Here is a 17,717-nt window from a genome sequence, read left to right as displayed (position 1 = left end):
TTTACAGATTGTCTTGTATTCACTGAACCATAAATTTATTTTTGAATTTCTAAGAATTTTAGAAACTGGACTTCTAAGAACTTTGTATGCATTATTATTATTATTAGTAATATGGTGTAAGGAAGCCCAAGGCTTATGCTGCACCAGCCAAAAAAAATTGAGTATCCTGAGAGTGAGAGAGAGAGAGAGAGAGAGAGAGAGAGAGAGAGAGAGAGAGAGAGAGAGAGAGAGAGAGAGGGGAGGGAGGGAGTAGGAGTCATAGGAGGGAATCACCAAAAAAGATAAGAATAGTGATATCCACCCTGGGTGTGCCAAGCCCATACTCACCAGATGGGAACTTCTAAGTATGTTGTATGCATTTGGGACTTCTAAGAACTTTGTATGCATTTTGGGCTTCTAAGAACTTTGTATACAGATCACTTTATCATTTTAAAGTAAAATCAGTTAGCAATGAACCCTTCCTTCGGAAACATGACTACTACTAACAAAAGAAAGTGTCTCTCTATTTGCGAAAAAGTTGAAATTATTCGTGAGTTACAATGTGGTGAAAAAAATGTTGAAGTGTGTAAAAAGTTTTCTTTGTCCTCTTCAAGTGTATCGACATTGTGGAAGAATAAAGATGTTTACATATAGGCACTAGAAAATAACATAACCGGAAAAAAAAAAATTAGAAAGTTCGAGGTTACAAACGTTGAGGAAGCACTGCTTCAATGAGTCACCACACAAATAAGTGCTGGATTTTCAACAGACGGTCCAATCTTGAAGGCTCAAGCAGAAAAATTTGGATAAGACAATTTTGCGGGTAACAACAATTGGCTGGATCGACTTAAAAACCATTGTTTATGCAAAAATTAGTTGTACTACTAGCTCCTGTATAGCAACAGGAGCTAGAAAACTTGGGCAGATGGACTGAGAAGTGGCAAATGAAGTTTAACATTGGCAAATGCAAAGTACTGCATATGGGCAGAAGTAACCCCAGAGGAATGTAACAACTGCGTGGTACTACACTTAAGGTGGTAGAAAATGAAAAAGACCTGGGAGTAACTGTGCAGTCAGATATGAAGTTTTTTGAGCAATGCAGACAGGCTGCCAGGGCAGGTCATGGGATATTGTCAATGATATACAAGAATTTTGCTAGCAGGGAAAAGGAGGTGACTATCCCTTTGCATAAGGCAATGGTCAGGACATGCCTTGAGTACTGTGTACAGGTCTGGAGGCCTCATTTTGGGAAGGATATAGAGCTGCTTGAGCATGTACAGAGATGGGTAACAAGATTGGTGAGGGGAACGAAGGGGGGTTCTCTTACCAAGAAAAGGTTAAGTTCTGCAAAATTGCGGCTGGAGACTAGGCACCTGTGAGGCGTATAAGGCTTTGAATGGGTTGAGCACACTGAATTCTGATGGGATTCTTCTACTTGCTCAGATTACGAACCTGAGGGGCATAAATTCAAATTGAGGAGAGGCAGTTGTAGAATAGATGTGCGGAAATTTACATTTAGGCAGGGGGTGGTTAATTGCTGGAAGAAACTTCCATCTGTCGTTGTTGAAGTTGATAGCTTAAATAATTTCAAGGAGGAACTGGATAAACTTTTAGAGGGAATGATTGTGTGAAATTGTTTTTTTTTTGGCAGATGCTACGTAAGGTGATACACTTACATCACATGCCTCTATTACTACTATTAGTACAATGCCAACGAAACAGGACTTTTTTTACAATTTGACACCTGACAATACAGTAAACCCCCGCTATTCACAGGGGTTATTTTACTGAGAAATGCCAAGAATACTGTGTTATGGCTCCCATAGTAATAAAAGAGTTCTGTTCCAAAGTATGAAATATATAAGAAAAAAAGAGTCTAAAATTGTACCTACATAATATTACTATGTACATAGACAAACACAGACAGTACATAGTGAAATACAAGCATAAGGCATCGAAATGAAAATAAGAAACAATTTAATATTAAATTAATATTTATTAGAAATTTGAAACAAATCTTTCAAACTAGTCTTTGCTAGTTAAAAAAACTTAATCCTGCCAGTGCTATCACCAGTTTCGCTAAAGTGTTGACAAAGGAGTTCTGCTTTTTCACGAATGATGAGTGAACTTAACGGAATTTTATTTTGAGTTCCGTCTTCTATCCACAGATTTAAAGCTTTTTCAATTTTTTCTAATTTAGCATCACGAGTTAGAGAGCAAATTTTAGAAGCAATTAGCACATTTTCATGGATACTACGGCAAATTTTTTTCTTCTGATTTCTTGATTGATCGTACCGTTGACTCATTGATTTTATAATGTTTTGCGACTGACAAGGCACTTTCACCATTAGAAATTTTGTCTAATAACTCAATTTTACTCACTAATGTCATCGCCTTCTTTGATCTTTTCACAATTCCCTTGTTATTCATAGCCATATTTTTGTAGGGGTTAGAAAAGAATTGTCCACAAAAAAAGTCACTTTCTTTTAAAGTGACGAAAAAGGTTAACACTCGAAAAACAGACTTTTTCGAGTGTTAACACACTCGAAAAAGTCTGTTTACACTAACACACAGCAAAACGGTAGATTTTTCACTTTCGTAAGCATATCAATTAAAAGCAAATGATGAAACTTTCCATGACAAGCGCATAACACATACTGAACAAGGATTAGTGGGAAACATTCGTGTTCGCGATTTTGTCACCCCTCTCCCCCACCCACTGCACTGTTTTGACTGGGCAAGATGCTTTTAGCCACACCAATGTTTTTTATGGTGGAAAATGTTCATGGCACTTTAAAATTGACATATGTTTAGGTTTCATTTTATATTAAATCAGCGACCGTGAATACGCTCAACAGTGAAAACAGATACTGCGAATAGTGAGGGTTTACTGTACATTTAAATTCAAAGAGGAAAAAAATCAAAGGGTTGCTTGTGATACTTGTATGCGTAAATATGACCGGAACTGATAAAAAAAAACTGTTTGTTATTGGAAAATCGTTAAAATCGTTAATATTATTTGTATTAATATGCTTGTATAAACTGCAATACACTTAATATTAAACACAATCTATTTGTCTGTAATTAAAAACAATACTATTTAACAATAAACATGATTTCAATTAGTCTTTATTTATGAATCTTAAAAAAATTAATGTTTGTTTTAAAGATTTCACTTTGATAATTCTTAAGTTTCCCCTTAAAACATCAATGCATTAAAAGTCTCATTACTTGCCTCATTTCCTTCAAAAAAATTGACTAAGGTGTCCATTGCACCTTGAGCTTGTGGATTGTTGGCACTGATTTTGATTCACTTTCAATTGTCATCATATCATCGTCGTTATCGTCTTTGTTGAGCACAGCATCTAAAATGTCACTCTCTGTAGGAACACCACTAGTTAATAAGTTGTCACCGACTTGTACAAATTCATCTATGTTATCTGCATTAAAACTTACAATGTTGTTATGTAGCAACCATTCGGATAATGGTAAGTTGTTTTCTTCGTTTCCATCTTCTTCATCTAAAACTGAAATTTCATTTGAATTTAATTTCGATTTCTTGAAGCAATTTGATATGGTTGTCGAAGTAACGTTGTTCCGTGCATCATTCAATAAATTTATAGCATTCAATATCGATATAGATTTAGTAAGTTTCTGTTCTTTTTGATCAGATGTAGAACTAGGAATGTTTTATAAAATCCTTTCAAACTCTTCATTACACCTACGTCCATTGGTTGAAAAACTGATGTCACATTGGGAGGTGGAAACACTAGCTTAACGTTGGAAATTTTTGAATCTAGTGATGTGCAGGACACTTATCAACTAACAATAAAATTTTTTCTTCTTTTTGAATAGTTCCTTATTCCAATCATTTACGTATTGCGGTCCGAAGTCATCCAAGTTTTCTTTTTTGCAGTGTAATCCACAGGAAGTTTCCTTGCATTTTTGAAACACCGAGGTTTTAATCATTTTCCGATAACAAACAATTTTTGTATCAGTTCCTGTCACATTTGAGCATATGAGCACCGTAAAGCAACCCTTTGATTTTTTAAAGCAACCCGAAGTCATCCAAGCTTTCTTTTTTGCAGTGTAATCCACAGGAAGTTTCCTTGCATTTTTGAAACACCGAGGTTTTAATCATTTTCCGATAACAAACAATTTTTGTATCAGTTCCTGTCACATTTGAGCATACGAGCACCGTAAAGCAACCCTTTGATTTTTTTTCCCACTAACACGTTTCTCCTTTGAATTTAAATGTACGTTAAGGTGTCAAATTATAAAAAAAGTCCTGTTTCATTGGCATTGTAGATGTCTTAGTCATTGAAATCTTTTCTGATTTCTGCCCAAACACAGTCAATCCATTCATTTGCCATTTATTGGATCTCCAGATGGAGATTCTCCACTAATTTCTGCATAAATGATGTTATGTCAGTTTTTAAATTGATCCAGCCAACCGTCATTACACACAAAATTGTGGCATCCAAATTGTTTAGCAAATTTTTCAGCTTGAGCCTTCAAAATCGGACCAGGATCATGCAAAGGTATTTGGAAGCCTGGATGTAAAAGGAGTTAAGGGGCTTCATTTATTTATGTTGAGACCTTGATGGCTCCCTCAATTGGGCCCCCCCTAGACTGCGGGCCCTAGTGAGGCCCGTCCGTTGCACCCCCCATTTGCATGGCCCTGGATCGGACCGTCTATTGAAAATCCAGTACTTCTTTGGGAGGTGAACCATTGAAGCAATGCTTCATCAATGTTTGTAACCTTGCACTTTCTCTTTGCACAGCAGCACACGTTTTGTTTTTACATGGAACCCTGCCTCCAAGTTTGACTGTTATTGCATTCTCCAATTCCATTGAAGAATAAAGTGGCGTGGGTGATTTCACGTGCTTTCGAAATGTGAAGCCACCGTTATTTCATTATAGTGGAGCTCACTCAGCGAAAACTAGGAAGTTTTGTTTGTATCTTCGAAAGTACACAAGAAGTGGTGGAGTTACTGTATTTCGTTAATTTCGATCCCTTATTGCACATTAAAATGTCAAAAAGATTGCACTATGAAGCCACACTGAAACGAAAAGTTATTGTGTATGCAAAAGAATATGGAAATAGAGCTGCTGGTCGACATTTTGACATTAGTGAAGTAAATGTTCGTCATTGGAGAAATTATCGCGATTCCATATTTTTGTGCAAAGCAACAACCGAGTGCTTTACAGGGCCTAAGAAAGGAATATTTCCACAAGTCGATGAAGCTGTGATACGTTTTGTAACAGAGACACGCGCAAAAGGATTATCCATCACTCGACAAGCCATGCAATTGAAAGCTGGAGAAATTGCCAAGTACCTCGGAATAGAGAAAATAATTTTCAAAGGCAGTCGCGGCTGGTGCGACAGACTCATGCATCGTAGTGTATTATCATTAAGGTGCCGAACATCTATCTGTCAAAAAATTCCTGCAGACTTTCAACAGAAGCTGATTAACTTTCAGTGACAAGTGATGAAATTAACAAAAAAAAAGAAACTATGAGTTTAGTCAAATTGGAAATGCTGATGAAACCCCAGTCTTCTTCAATATGCCTCGAAATTATACAGTCAACACTAAAGAAACCAAGATTATAAACATGGGCTATGAAAAGCAGCGTATCACTGTGATGCTATGCATCACCGCTGATGGTCGAAAGTTGCCACCATATTTAATTTTAAATAGAAAACCCATACTGAGGAATGAAATTTTCCCCAAAGATGTTATTGTGCATGCACAAAAAAATGGATGGATGTCGGCAGAGCTTATGGAAGACTGGCTAAATGTTATGTGGAATAGATGTCCTGGAAGTCTTTGTAACCCTTTGTCTTTGTAAAAGGGTGGAAGAATATTTGCTGATGCTATCGAGGCAGTGTTAGGTGGGTCGGAAAACTGCTAGCTTGGGGGGAGACAAAGACCAATAGATTGACAGTAGCCACTGGCAGAGGTGAAAGAGATTCTTGCACTGCTTCTATTAGAATGAGCAGAAGCCTGAAAAACAAGATGCATGGTATTTCAGAGACTGCTGGGAGCCATTGCGGTACAAGTAAACACATGGGTTGTGTTAGGGTAGCTAAGAATAGAAACAGGTGCAGGTATACTTGCGTGTACACCAATGCTAGGAGTTTAGTAAATAAATTTGATGAATTTGAGGTATTGCTCAAAACAACGAAGGCAGATATTGTTGGGATATCAGAGACGTGGTGTCACACAGATATAAGGGATGCAGAACTGCAATTTGGGGAGTACAACGTCTACAGAAAGGATAGACAGGATAGGAAGGGGGGAGGGGTTATGCTATTAGTTAAGAAACACATAAAAACCAAGGAAGTGAAGCCAGTCGACATCGCTGGACAGTGCAGTGTGGAGTCAGTTTGGTGTGACATAAACATTGGGAGATCAAAATTGAGAGTAGGAGTGTGCTATAGGCCTAATGACTCTGATGAGTATAATAAGGAACTGTACAGGGAAATAGAGTGGGCCAGTAAATCAGAGTGTCTTATAATGGAAGATTTTAATTTCCCAGATATTGACTGGAATTTGGGGGCTGGTTACTCACACACTAGCAGGGCTTTTGTGGATTTATTGGATGATTGTTTTCTACATCAGCATGTTCGGGAGGCAACTAGAGGGAGTAATACTCTTGATTTGATTATCAGCAGTGATTCTTCATGCATTAAGAATCTGCAGATAAATGAACCACTAGGTGGCAGTGATCACAGTGTGCTGAAGTGGGATTTACTCAAAGAGGTAACTACCATTAGGGGTAAAGGGAAGGGTTATTGCTTCCGTAAAGGCGACTACGATGGACTGAGACAGTATTTAAATTCTATACAGTGGGACCAACTGATGATGTTACCAACAGCAAATTTAAAATGGGAAGCATTCAAAGAACTTATCTTGGAAGCTACTAGGCTTTACATACCAACTAAGAAATATTGTTCAAGGTTTAGGCCAAAATGGATGTCAGATGGACTAATGAGGCATATGGCAGAGAAGAAAAATGCATGGGATACATACAAATTAACACATGACACAGAAGCCTATGATAGATACAAGTTGATATGCAACCAAGTTACAAAGGAGGTTAGGCAGGCGAAGGCAGATTACGAGAAATCCTTGGCAAGGGATGCAAAGAAAAACAGCAAAGAGTTCTTTACTTATGTAAACTCTAGAAGGAAGGGGATGAATCAGATTGGTCCACTTGATATTGATGGGTCAAGTGTTGATGATCCTGCTCAGGTAGCTAACAAACTAAATGAATATTTTGCATCGACATTCACACATGAGGAGTTATTCAGCGAGGGGAATGCCAGAGGTGTATTCAACTCTAGCAGTAAGCTACAGAATCTTGAAATAACTGGGAGTAAAGTGGAGGAGAAACTGTTGAAGATAAACACAAGAAAGGCACCCGGGGTGGATGGGATCTATCCAGTTATATTAAAGGAGGCAGCAAAGGAAGTAAGTAAACCCTTAGCCATAATTATGAGAGCTTCCTTGGACTCAGGGGAGGTACCCATAGACTGGAAATGTGCAAATGTGACCCCAATTCACAAAGGAGGATCAAAGGCTGACACAAGTAATTATAGACCTGTGAGCTTAACTTCTGTTCCAGGAAAATTAATGGAGGCACTGGTTAAAGAAGCACTGCAGGATCATCTAGACAAGACTTCAGTTATAGCTCGGACACAGCATGGTTTTGTTAAGGGGAAGTCTTGCCTGACCAACTTGATTGGATACTATGATGCAGTCACAAAAGAACTGGATGCAGGGAATAACTTTGATATTATATACTTGGATCTTAGAAAGGCTTTTGATACTGTTGCACATGGAAGACTGCTACACAAATTGGAGCAGTGTGACATTGGAGGCAAATTGCTGCTATGGATAAAGGGGTGGTTGAGGGGGAGAAGACAGAGAGTGGTAATCAATGGACACTGCTCATCGTGGACTGATGTTATTAGTGGAGTCCCTCAGGGCTCAGTGTTGGGTCCATTATTGTTTTCTGTATTTATAAATGATATTGATGATGGTATATCGGGCTTAATGTCCAAGTTTGCAGACGATACAAAGGTTGGCAGGGTTGTCAAGGACACTACTGACACTATGCTGCTGCAACAGGATCTGGAAAGGTTGAGCAGATGGGCTGAGAGGTGGCAAATGAAGTTTAACATTGACAAATGTAAAGTACTACACATGGGAAACAGCAACCCCAGAGCAACGTATCAACTCTGTGGTACTACACTGACAGTGGTAGAGAATGAAAGGGACTTGGGGGTGGTTGTGCAGGCAGATATGAAGTTCTCTGAGCAGTGCAGACGGGCTTCAAGAGTAGCTCATGGAGTATTGTCAATGATATACAGGAATTTTTCCAGCAGGGATAAGGAGGTGATTATTCCATTGTATAAGGCGATGGTCAGGCCACACCTAGAGTACTGTATACAGGTCTGGAGGCCTCATGTCAAGAAGGATGTAGAGCTGCTGGAACGAGTACAGAGAAGGGCAACAAGATTAGTGAATGGAACAAAGGGGTGCTCTTACGAAGAAAGGCTTAAGTTTTGCAAATTACAGTGTCTGGAGACTAGGCACCAGCGAGGTGATCTGATAGAGGTGTATAAGGCCTTGAATGGTTTAAGCATGCTCAATGCTGATGGGATTCTTCCTCTAGCTCAGAAAAATCACCTGAGAGGGCATAAATTCAAATTGAGGAAAGACAGATGTAGGATAGACGTGTGGAAATTTGCCTTTAGCCAGCGGGTGGTTGGTTGGTGGAACAGACTTCCATCCCTTGTGGTGGAGGTTGATAGCCTAAATAAGTTTAAGGCTCAGCTGGACAGGTATTTTGAACGAACAGAGGGGTGAAGTGGAAGTGGGTTTTTTTTTTTTTTTTGGCTGATGCTGCATAAGCTTGCTTTCTTGCATCAAATGCCTCTACTAATGCCTCTAACCCCCCTAGCATGCTAGTACTTGATGCATTTCGTGGACATTTGTCCGAACATATCAAAAATAAAATTGTACAAAAACGTGGTGAGTTGGTTGTGATTCCTGGTGGCATGACTAGCCAACTGCAGCCACTCGACGTTTCAGTCAACAAACCATTTAAGGATTACTTGGGAAAGGAATATGAATCCTGGCTGTTGACCGACAACCTTCCGTGACACCTTCCAAAATATTAAGAAAGTGCCGGCATCAAAATTGGCAGAATGGGTATCAACAGCTTGGAAGCTGATCCCAGAAAGAATAGTAAAGCACTCATTTAAAAAATGTTGCATCACCAACGCTCTCGATGGCTCAGAAGATGATATATTATGGAATAATGAAGATAACGACAGCTCAGAAGAATCTGACCCTGAATGCAAAGTAGACTCTGATATTGATTCAGATGCAGATATTGACGGCTCAGAAGATTCAGAAGGAAGTGATGAATAACATACTTACTGATAAATACCGGTACTATCGTTGTTAGTAAATTGAATTCTATTATAATAAAAATATTTGTTAGATTTCTTTTAGTGTTTTATTTTATTTATTTATTTTTTTCTTAGAACTAAAGCTTTTTTTCTGAAATTAAGATACTGAAATTAAGGTGCGTCTTACGATCGATTGCGTCTTAGAATCGAAGAAATATGGTATATTCTATTCTGTATTCTACAGTCAGTTTGCCTATGTCATAAGACAAAAAATTCCCCAAGTTTCTGGAAGAAAACAGCATGCAACCTTTACCCAAGACCAATTAACATGACCTCAGTGAAAATAAAGCCCATGCAAGATGCTTTTGTCTCTAAAGGATTTAAACACAAGCCTTTTCTACACTAATCATAACCACTGTGATAAGCCACAAGAATGTGCATAGACATCAGAAAACTCTCCTCTGAGTTTGAAATATTTCTAACCAAATGTATCCTATAGGATGGGGATTTATATGCAAAACAAGTTCACTGTGGAGAAGAGGTTGTTTCAAAAGATTTCATATATACATCAAATGATCTAAGAGAAACTGTTCAATATTATGATCACAAAATCCAGATTCAATATGCACTCTAATTTTTGATGTATCCTCAACTGGACAGAGGAAGGGAGGCAAAACCAATCTGCAATCATTTTATTTTATTTTTTGTAAAAAAGACAAAGAAAACTATTAGGACAGTGAGCAAGAGAATGTCATAAAAGAAAGGAAGGGGAGAGGGCTTCCATCTGAAGAGTTGGCAGCCTACAGCACTTTTGTCAATTACAGCCTTAATTTTTTTTCCACATATGTCATAAATAGCTTTGCGTAAGATATAAACTTTTCACTGTACCACACATTCTAAGATTATATTATATCCATTCATATATTAATTTTAAAAAAACTACAATAGTGTACAAGTTAGTGCAATTGCATCATTTCTGTACATAGCCATCTACTTAAGTAGTTATAAATTGGCATCCTTAAGTATATCTCATATTGTGAATACCTTCACAAAGAGTTGCCATGATATTGCAATAGCTGAAATAAGTAATGTTTCACCACAGGAGAAAACTATTGTTACTTATTCTCAGTGGATACCATCACCTACAGCATTGTTTCAGTGCTAATTGGCTCCTCATCAATGGATGGGCAGATACCCTGGCATTGTAATGATGACAACCCAGTTGCGAAGTATAACTCCACAATATAAGAGAGGCTTGATGGTGTGGGATAATTTAGATACTCAAGGATGCAATTGCACTAACTTGTATGCTAGTCAACTTCTATTGTAACCTCAGGGGGCTTTAGCCCTAAACTGCTCTGTAATCTAAATTATCCCACACCACCAGGCATCTCTCAATACTGTGGAGTTATACTTCCCAACTGGGTTGTCATCATTGCAACACCAGGGTACCTGCCCACCCTTTGATGAGGAGCCAATAAGCTCCGAAATGGTGCCATATGGGCAATAGTATCCGCTGAGAATAAGTAACAATAGTTTTCTCCTATGGTGAAATGTTACTTATTCAAGGTAGCGCAATATCATTCTCATATTGTGAAGATATTCACAATATGAGATATACTTAAGGATGCCAATTTATAACTACTTAAGTAGTTGGCTACATACAGAAATGATCCAATTGCACTAATTTGTACGCTAGTCAACTTCTTTCATAACTTTAGGTTTTAGCCCTAAACTACTCTGTAAGAACTATAATATTAATATATGAAACTAAGAGAAAATATCATAGTGTTTGCACATGTATTCCCAAGGTGAATACTTCTCCGAAACAAGTTTAATGAATGGATAAAGGCACACCTGCGATTTTAGCTTGGGTAATACAAAAAATAAGAATCCTTTGTGTATGTTGGCACACATTAATTATTATGATGAGAAATAAATTTTTTGCATATAATTTAGTTAGCATAACTTGAATATATTAAAGTTTCTACTTTTTCAAAGTGACAGAGTATTCTCTTGCATCATTCTATGATTGTGAATCAAAGGGTTACATAATTAGTAACAAAACTAATTCTGAAGTAAACACATTACTAAAAGGGACAACAAATAACAATAGGAGGAAACATTAAAATAAAATCTTCACTTACGTTTTGCTGATTTAGTGCGTGAAACTTTATTCCCTTTTTTAAATTCATCTCTTGGTCCCTCTCTGTCTGGTGTATTCTCTTTGCTTCCATACATATCAAGACCTGATGGCTATAATGTATACATTACATTTTAGAGTTGAAAATTGTTGTTAAAGTTTAAGAAAACTTGTTAGACAAAAAAATATAAGTAAATATTTTCTTTCTAGTTTTTCACATTTTTAATTTTATTTATTTATTTATTTTTTTTAGTACAAAACATTACATTTTTGTAATAGGCTCTCTCATCAGTCCCCAGTACTGAGGGCCGATGAGAGAGCCTATTACAAAAGTGGTTTTGTTTATCCTATTAAGTATATAATCATTCCAGTATTTTATATTGATACAATCAACATTCCTCGGCTACATAGTTTTACATGACCTGGTTCTTTTTTTTTTTTTTAAAAAAAACAAAATTGCCTTTATTAGTCTAATGTACAAAAATGATATTTACCTGCATGAGACCTAGCAAGAAACACTTTCTCCTCATGTTCAGTAATGTGTGATGCCTTAATGACTTCTTTTAGCTATTTAAACTATTCATTAACAAACACTTTTAAATCTTTCAGAAGCAACAGAGATTTCTAATCCATTTCACTCCTAATTTGATTCAAGGGAACTTATTTGAACTTGAATTCATTTCTGTTTGGTAACTGAACCCAACAGATAGATACTCATAAGATCTCCTGAATTCTTGAGGCATTACTACTTTTCACATGACTATCTGTGGAGCCATTCATGTCTTGTTTTTAATATAGCACTTCCAGAAGAGCTTTTATTATAACTGTACTTCTATTGGACCTATAATCTTTCAGGAATATATATGTAGATCTGCATATATATATATCTGCAGAAGTTTAAAACTACAGACTTTAAAACTACAGAAATTTTAAAGGGCTAACAGAAATGTTTCTATGTTTGGAAGAAACATATGGAACGGCATGTGTAAGCCCAAGGCAATTTTGAAGGGATAACTTGTAAGGCATGAAATATTTCATTATATTTATTTTATTGCAACAGTCTTGCTACTTAATAGCCACACCTTGTACACATATGAATGTCAAGGACACATCTTCAGACAATCAGGTAAAAGCAGGAAATGATGATTGCATGCAAAAAAAGAAAACCATTGCCGAAATTCCACTTCACTGAAGTGGAATTTCGGCAATTTTCATACAATAAAATTATTTTTATAAGAAATAATTTAATCCTTCAACAATTTAATCCTTTACCCCAGCTTCTAAAGTACTACTCTGACTACAATATTAATTCTGTTGAGGAACATAAAAATTGTCAATTTCGTCACTATTGACAATTTTTTTGTGGACCAAAAATGACTGCTATAGCACTTGGGTTTAACTCGCCTGTAGAACTGTTAAGGCCTCGTCAATGATATTGGATAAGACATTGCACCACCTTAATTCATATGTATTCTGTCTCTACAAAATGGGTTCTCTTTACCAACAAGTGTAAAATAATGCTACACTTGTAAGAAGAAATACCTCAAGAACTCTGCAGATCTAACTTGTAGCAGTTTTGCATTATGATGTAACTTGTAGCATTTTTGTCCTTCATGACAGTATAGCGGCTTCACTACTTATCACTCGTTTGGAGAGGTATGTGCCCTGCCTTAGACTGGAAGAATTTCTAAAGACCCTTCAAGTGGGATTGTAGTTAGTCAACTCATGCAGAAGGAACAGGGTTCCCCTGTGATTTACTCTAGGTTTTTCAGCTTGCATAATATTTAATTTGGACTATGAACATATACTTGTACGGACATAATACATAATGGTGCAATTATGGTCTAAGTTACTGATGCACTTAAAACCTATTAATTCAACAAATCATCAGTTTGTGTGCAATTCACATTGTTAATTGCATTGAATAACAGTGCTGTCTTCATCATCAATGTTCATCAGACCGAAACATACAATTCAACAACCCCTTCTCCATATCTTCCTATCTTCAGTAACCCCTCCTCATATACCCACATATCACCAACCCTCTCAATCTATCCTCAATCTCCACTGGGATTCTTCCCCCTCAACTTTTTCCTCTGTTACATTCTTCATCAATCCTTCACCTTGAAACACGTGTACAATCCAATTTCTCGTCCACCTTCTGATTATTTCAGTCCAACATCTCTTCTCACTCACCCTTCTCAAACCTCCTCATTTTTTACTTTATTGACCCAATTTATCTTTTCTATCTTTTTCCATACCCATATCTCAAAACCTTCCAATCTTCTAATATCTTTCATTCTCCATGTCCATGCTCCATAATGTATCACCATTCATACCAAACATAATACCTACCTTTTCCTTAAACCAGTTCCTAATCTTCCCATAATATTCTTCTTCTCTTCTCAAATACTTTTTATCCTTTGCTGCTCTTTGCTTGTTACACCATAAGGCTTTCCAAATACTCATATTTACTTACCTGTTCTATCCTCTTTCCTACTATTTCATGTTTTAAAATTGAAATAGCTACATATTTTAAAATAAACTACTTTATTTGAACGATAAAGATAACTATAACACAGAACATAACTAGTAACAACAACTGGGCTGTGGGCTGTTGTTGTTATGTTGCTATGTGGTTTTTAGGAGCATTAGCAACTAAGGCCATATTGCTCCGAGGATATGCAGTGGTCATTACCTGACCTTTCTGCATCCTCCGTATTTGGTGGGCACGGGCTCAAACCCGAGTCTAATCAAGAAGCATGTGCTATGCACTGCTGCTCCTGCCCACTTGGCTACGGAGGCACCAACAACTGGGCTAAACTCCAAATGAATCAATGCTAATTTCGAAATAATAATAATAAATAAATAAATAATAATAAATTAAGAAGATAGTGAAAAGTAAATCTTTATTTAAAAAACTGAATATGTAAACTCCTGTCAAATCATGATATACAGTCCAGAAAAAAAAAAATTTTCAACTCTTAACACTGTTAATTTCAACACTGTTATAAATGTGTTTTATGCATTTAATATGAAGCAATATAATTTTTTCTGCTGGCACAAACTGCAAAATGCAAACCTTCTCAACAATCACAGTCATAAAAAGATGGCTGGCTGTCATTGTTGTTATGACTAATACCCGTTTATATGACTATATATATAGGTATGTATATATAGTCATATAAACATAAGGCCGCCGTAGCCTAGTGGTCAGGCGCGCGGGTGCATAAGTACACGTGCCTTGAGTGACCGGGGTTCAAGCCCGTGACTGCTGAATACGGTGCTGTTTCTTGTATTCTGTATATCTTGTGAACTCCTCTGACCGTTTGGTCGTCCCGGAGTATAAACAGAAAATTTATTTAATTTATTTTATTTTATACCTGTATATATGACTAATTCTTGAAAACAAGACTTGCTTTTCTAACCTGGCAACACTGTTTGTATCTAAAGTAACTATAGAAACTTTTCTGCATCAATCTTTATTAATGCAAAAAAAGCTAAGACTTAAAAGCTTGGCCTGCTCTTGACTGAAACACATTCAGAGGTTGGGAACCAGATATGAATAATTCTTGATTGCTCCACCTAGATTTCAAAATATATTTACTCATTATTAAAAAAAAATTTAAATATATTAAGTTAAAAGCTATAACATACAAATGCAAAGCTCCTGTGTCTAGATTTTATGATTTTACTTCATTATATTTTTTACACTTTCAACTCAGTGTGATTTAAATATTTTATAATATGTTTAATTGATTATTTACATTTAATTTGTATATTTTTAATAACAAATAAATAAATTCTGAAATCTTGGGAGAGCAATAAAGTACCCATGTTGATCCACTTTTCTTTTTTGATAACTATGCAAAATGCCAAAAACTTTTAAATGAAAATCATATACCACAACTTAATATCCCATATTAAAATAAAAAAAAAAATTCTCATGTAAATTATGGAATAATTATACAGAACATCATGTGCCACTACTATTCAGAAACTTTTTTTAGCTAAAATTATGAGAGCACACTTGGATTTGGTGTGCTCTCATAATCTCTCAGTTTCATAAAGGACTGAGTAAACAAAGTGAAAAAGGATGGCTGCAGACTAGATGTGTACAAATCTGTTTTCAGTTATAGAGTAATTAACTTATTGTTGGAACAAACTACCATCTGGTGTTGGTGAGGTTGGTGGTAAAAATTAGACATATTATTAGAATGGATGGATGGATCAGGGGGTAGTGTTTTTTTTGTTTTTCTTGTTGTTGCTGTTAAGATTTCTTGCTTGCATCCTTTACTACTACTAACAATAATAATAACTGAAGTTTTAAGTGCATATTGTTAAGTTCAGTAGATCTATAATTGAAAAAAAAAAAAAAAAAAAAAAAAAAGTAATTCATCTGTAAAATAACTCAAAAACCCAACCAAAAAATTGAGAAGAAAACTTAATGAAAACTGCAAGAAGCACTCAATTATTGAAAACTTCTGACTAAATCAAAAGAGCTGGAGGGTATGCTTATGGATTTTAGAGATCAATGGTACATATGAAAAGACTTATCTTTTATTATGAAGAGGAGATTTATAACTGGGAAACAGTAGCTTACGTAGCATACCTATTAAAAAAATAGTTATTGAGTGCAATGATTTTTCAGGGTTTAACTCGCCCATAGAACTATTAAGGCCTCCTCACTGACATTGGCCAAGACATTGCACTACATTAATTCATATGTATTCTGTCTCTACAAAATGGATTCTCTATATAAACTAAAATATTAAAATAAATTTAAAATTAGATGAAACTAATATTCTCTAAATTACTTGACTTTCAACTTTACGGCATAATATGAAAAAAAATTTAAGATTTCAACTGTTATGATAACTTACCAATTTAAAAATAGAAGCACTAATGGAATCAAACCATTCCTTGCTTGTTTGAGCATTATCATCTTGAAGCAACACTTGGTGGCTGTATACTGTGCTAATCTGTATGAAGTTGAAAAATAAAAAAAATTTATGCATGTAAATAAAAGTAATGCATATTTAAAAAATAAAACCCGAAAAACCCATCAAATATCATCACAAGAAACAGAAGAGTAATACATTCTTAGCAACAGGAATGAAAATGGAAAGCAGTTGTTGTTGTGGGGGGGGGGCAACTTGGTTGGTTAGAGATTTGTTAACACTACCGACTTCTTTAGTCCTACTGTAGCAGTTTATATGCTACTAGAAGCGAATCTTTGTATTATTTTGGTTTATTTCTTCATTTTGTTATCTGTACGTAGTACACATCTGTACTATGTACAGATACAATGAATTACAAACTGCTTTTCTCAAGGAGTTTAAATTCAATACTATAAGAACCATTCCCATTAAATATTCTGGTTAAAAGCATGAGAGCCCAATTTGAGTGTTACCTGTCTGTGGGGGTGTGATCATACCCCACATAAGATATGCATGTTTTCAGATATGCATGAGCTAATTCATATATTTCAAAAATGACTTTACAAATATTTCACAATACGGTAATGATGCATAAACATAATATACTTCTATGAAAAATTTAACTGGGTGTATCACTTATTTTGAAAAAAATATTGTAAAATAGTTTTATCACCATTACATTTTGTTCATTAGTGGAGTATTAAAATAATTGGAATAAAAGATAATGATGACATTATACCCAATAGTGACTATGACTTTACACACTGTGTATCATACCTATACACTGTGTGTGTTCATAAGCCAACCTGCATGTTGTGCTGGCTACAAAATCCAGAATAATTGGGCGATGGAAGGGTGGCCTTACTTCTTCTGCTTGAGGTCAGCTAACTACATTAAGAATCGCTTCACACTATTCTGATGAATAGTGTGATATCAAGGTAACTGGTTGCAACGGTGAGGACCACACTGTATATGATAGGTATGCCACTTGGGGGGGGGGGGAAGATTATATAATAATAAGTAAAGATTATAGTATTTCAAATGAACTACACTTCCTTATCTCAATTCTGAAAGCAATGCAATATGATGGTATAGGTGCTCCATATAACAGATCTATAAATATCTAAATTGGTACAATACTGAGAAAACTTGCATGGGAAAGGAAGGTGGGGGTGATAGAGAGATTTATTACGTTTGAATTACAAGAAAATACAAGTTTTTTTAATAA

General features: G+C 35.9%; 1 protein-coding gene across 2 annotated transcripts in view; it reads right to left on the bottom strand.

Annotated features, from left to right (window-relative positions):
* Positions 1-17,717, bottom strand: part of LOC150091236 (rho GTPase-activating protein 12-like) — a 308,288-nt gene that overhangs the window by 109,346 nt on the left and 181,225 nt on the right. For both annotated transcript variants that reach the window (XM_090382935.1, XM_090382932.1), the window contains exons 9-10: positions 16,433-16,531; positions 11,554-11,662 (exon numbers count right to left, since the gene is read on the bottom strand). In XM_090382935.1, coding sequence (XP_090239061.1) covers positions 11,554-11,662; positions 16,433-16,531 — 208 coding nt within the window. The remainder of the gene's footprint in view (positions 1-11,553; positions 11,663-16,432; positions 16,532-17,717) is intronic.

Source organism: Mastigoproctus giganteus, chromosome 1 (genome assembly GCF_048544385.1).
Source record: "Mastigoproctus giganteus isolate SK-2022 chromosome 1, ASM4854438v1, whole genome shotgun sequence".
In the NCBI taxonomy this organism is placed as follows: domain Eukaryota; kingdom Metazoa; phylum Arthropoda; class Arachnida; order Uropygi; family Thelyphonidae; genus Mastigoproctus; species Mastigoproctus giganteus.
The sequence above is the reverse complement of the archived record's forward strand: the minus strand, read 5'-3'. Positions and strand labels throughout refer to the sequence as shown.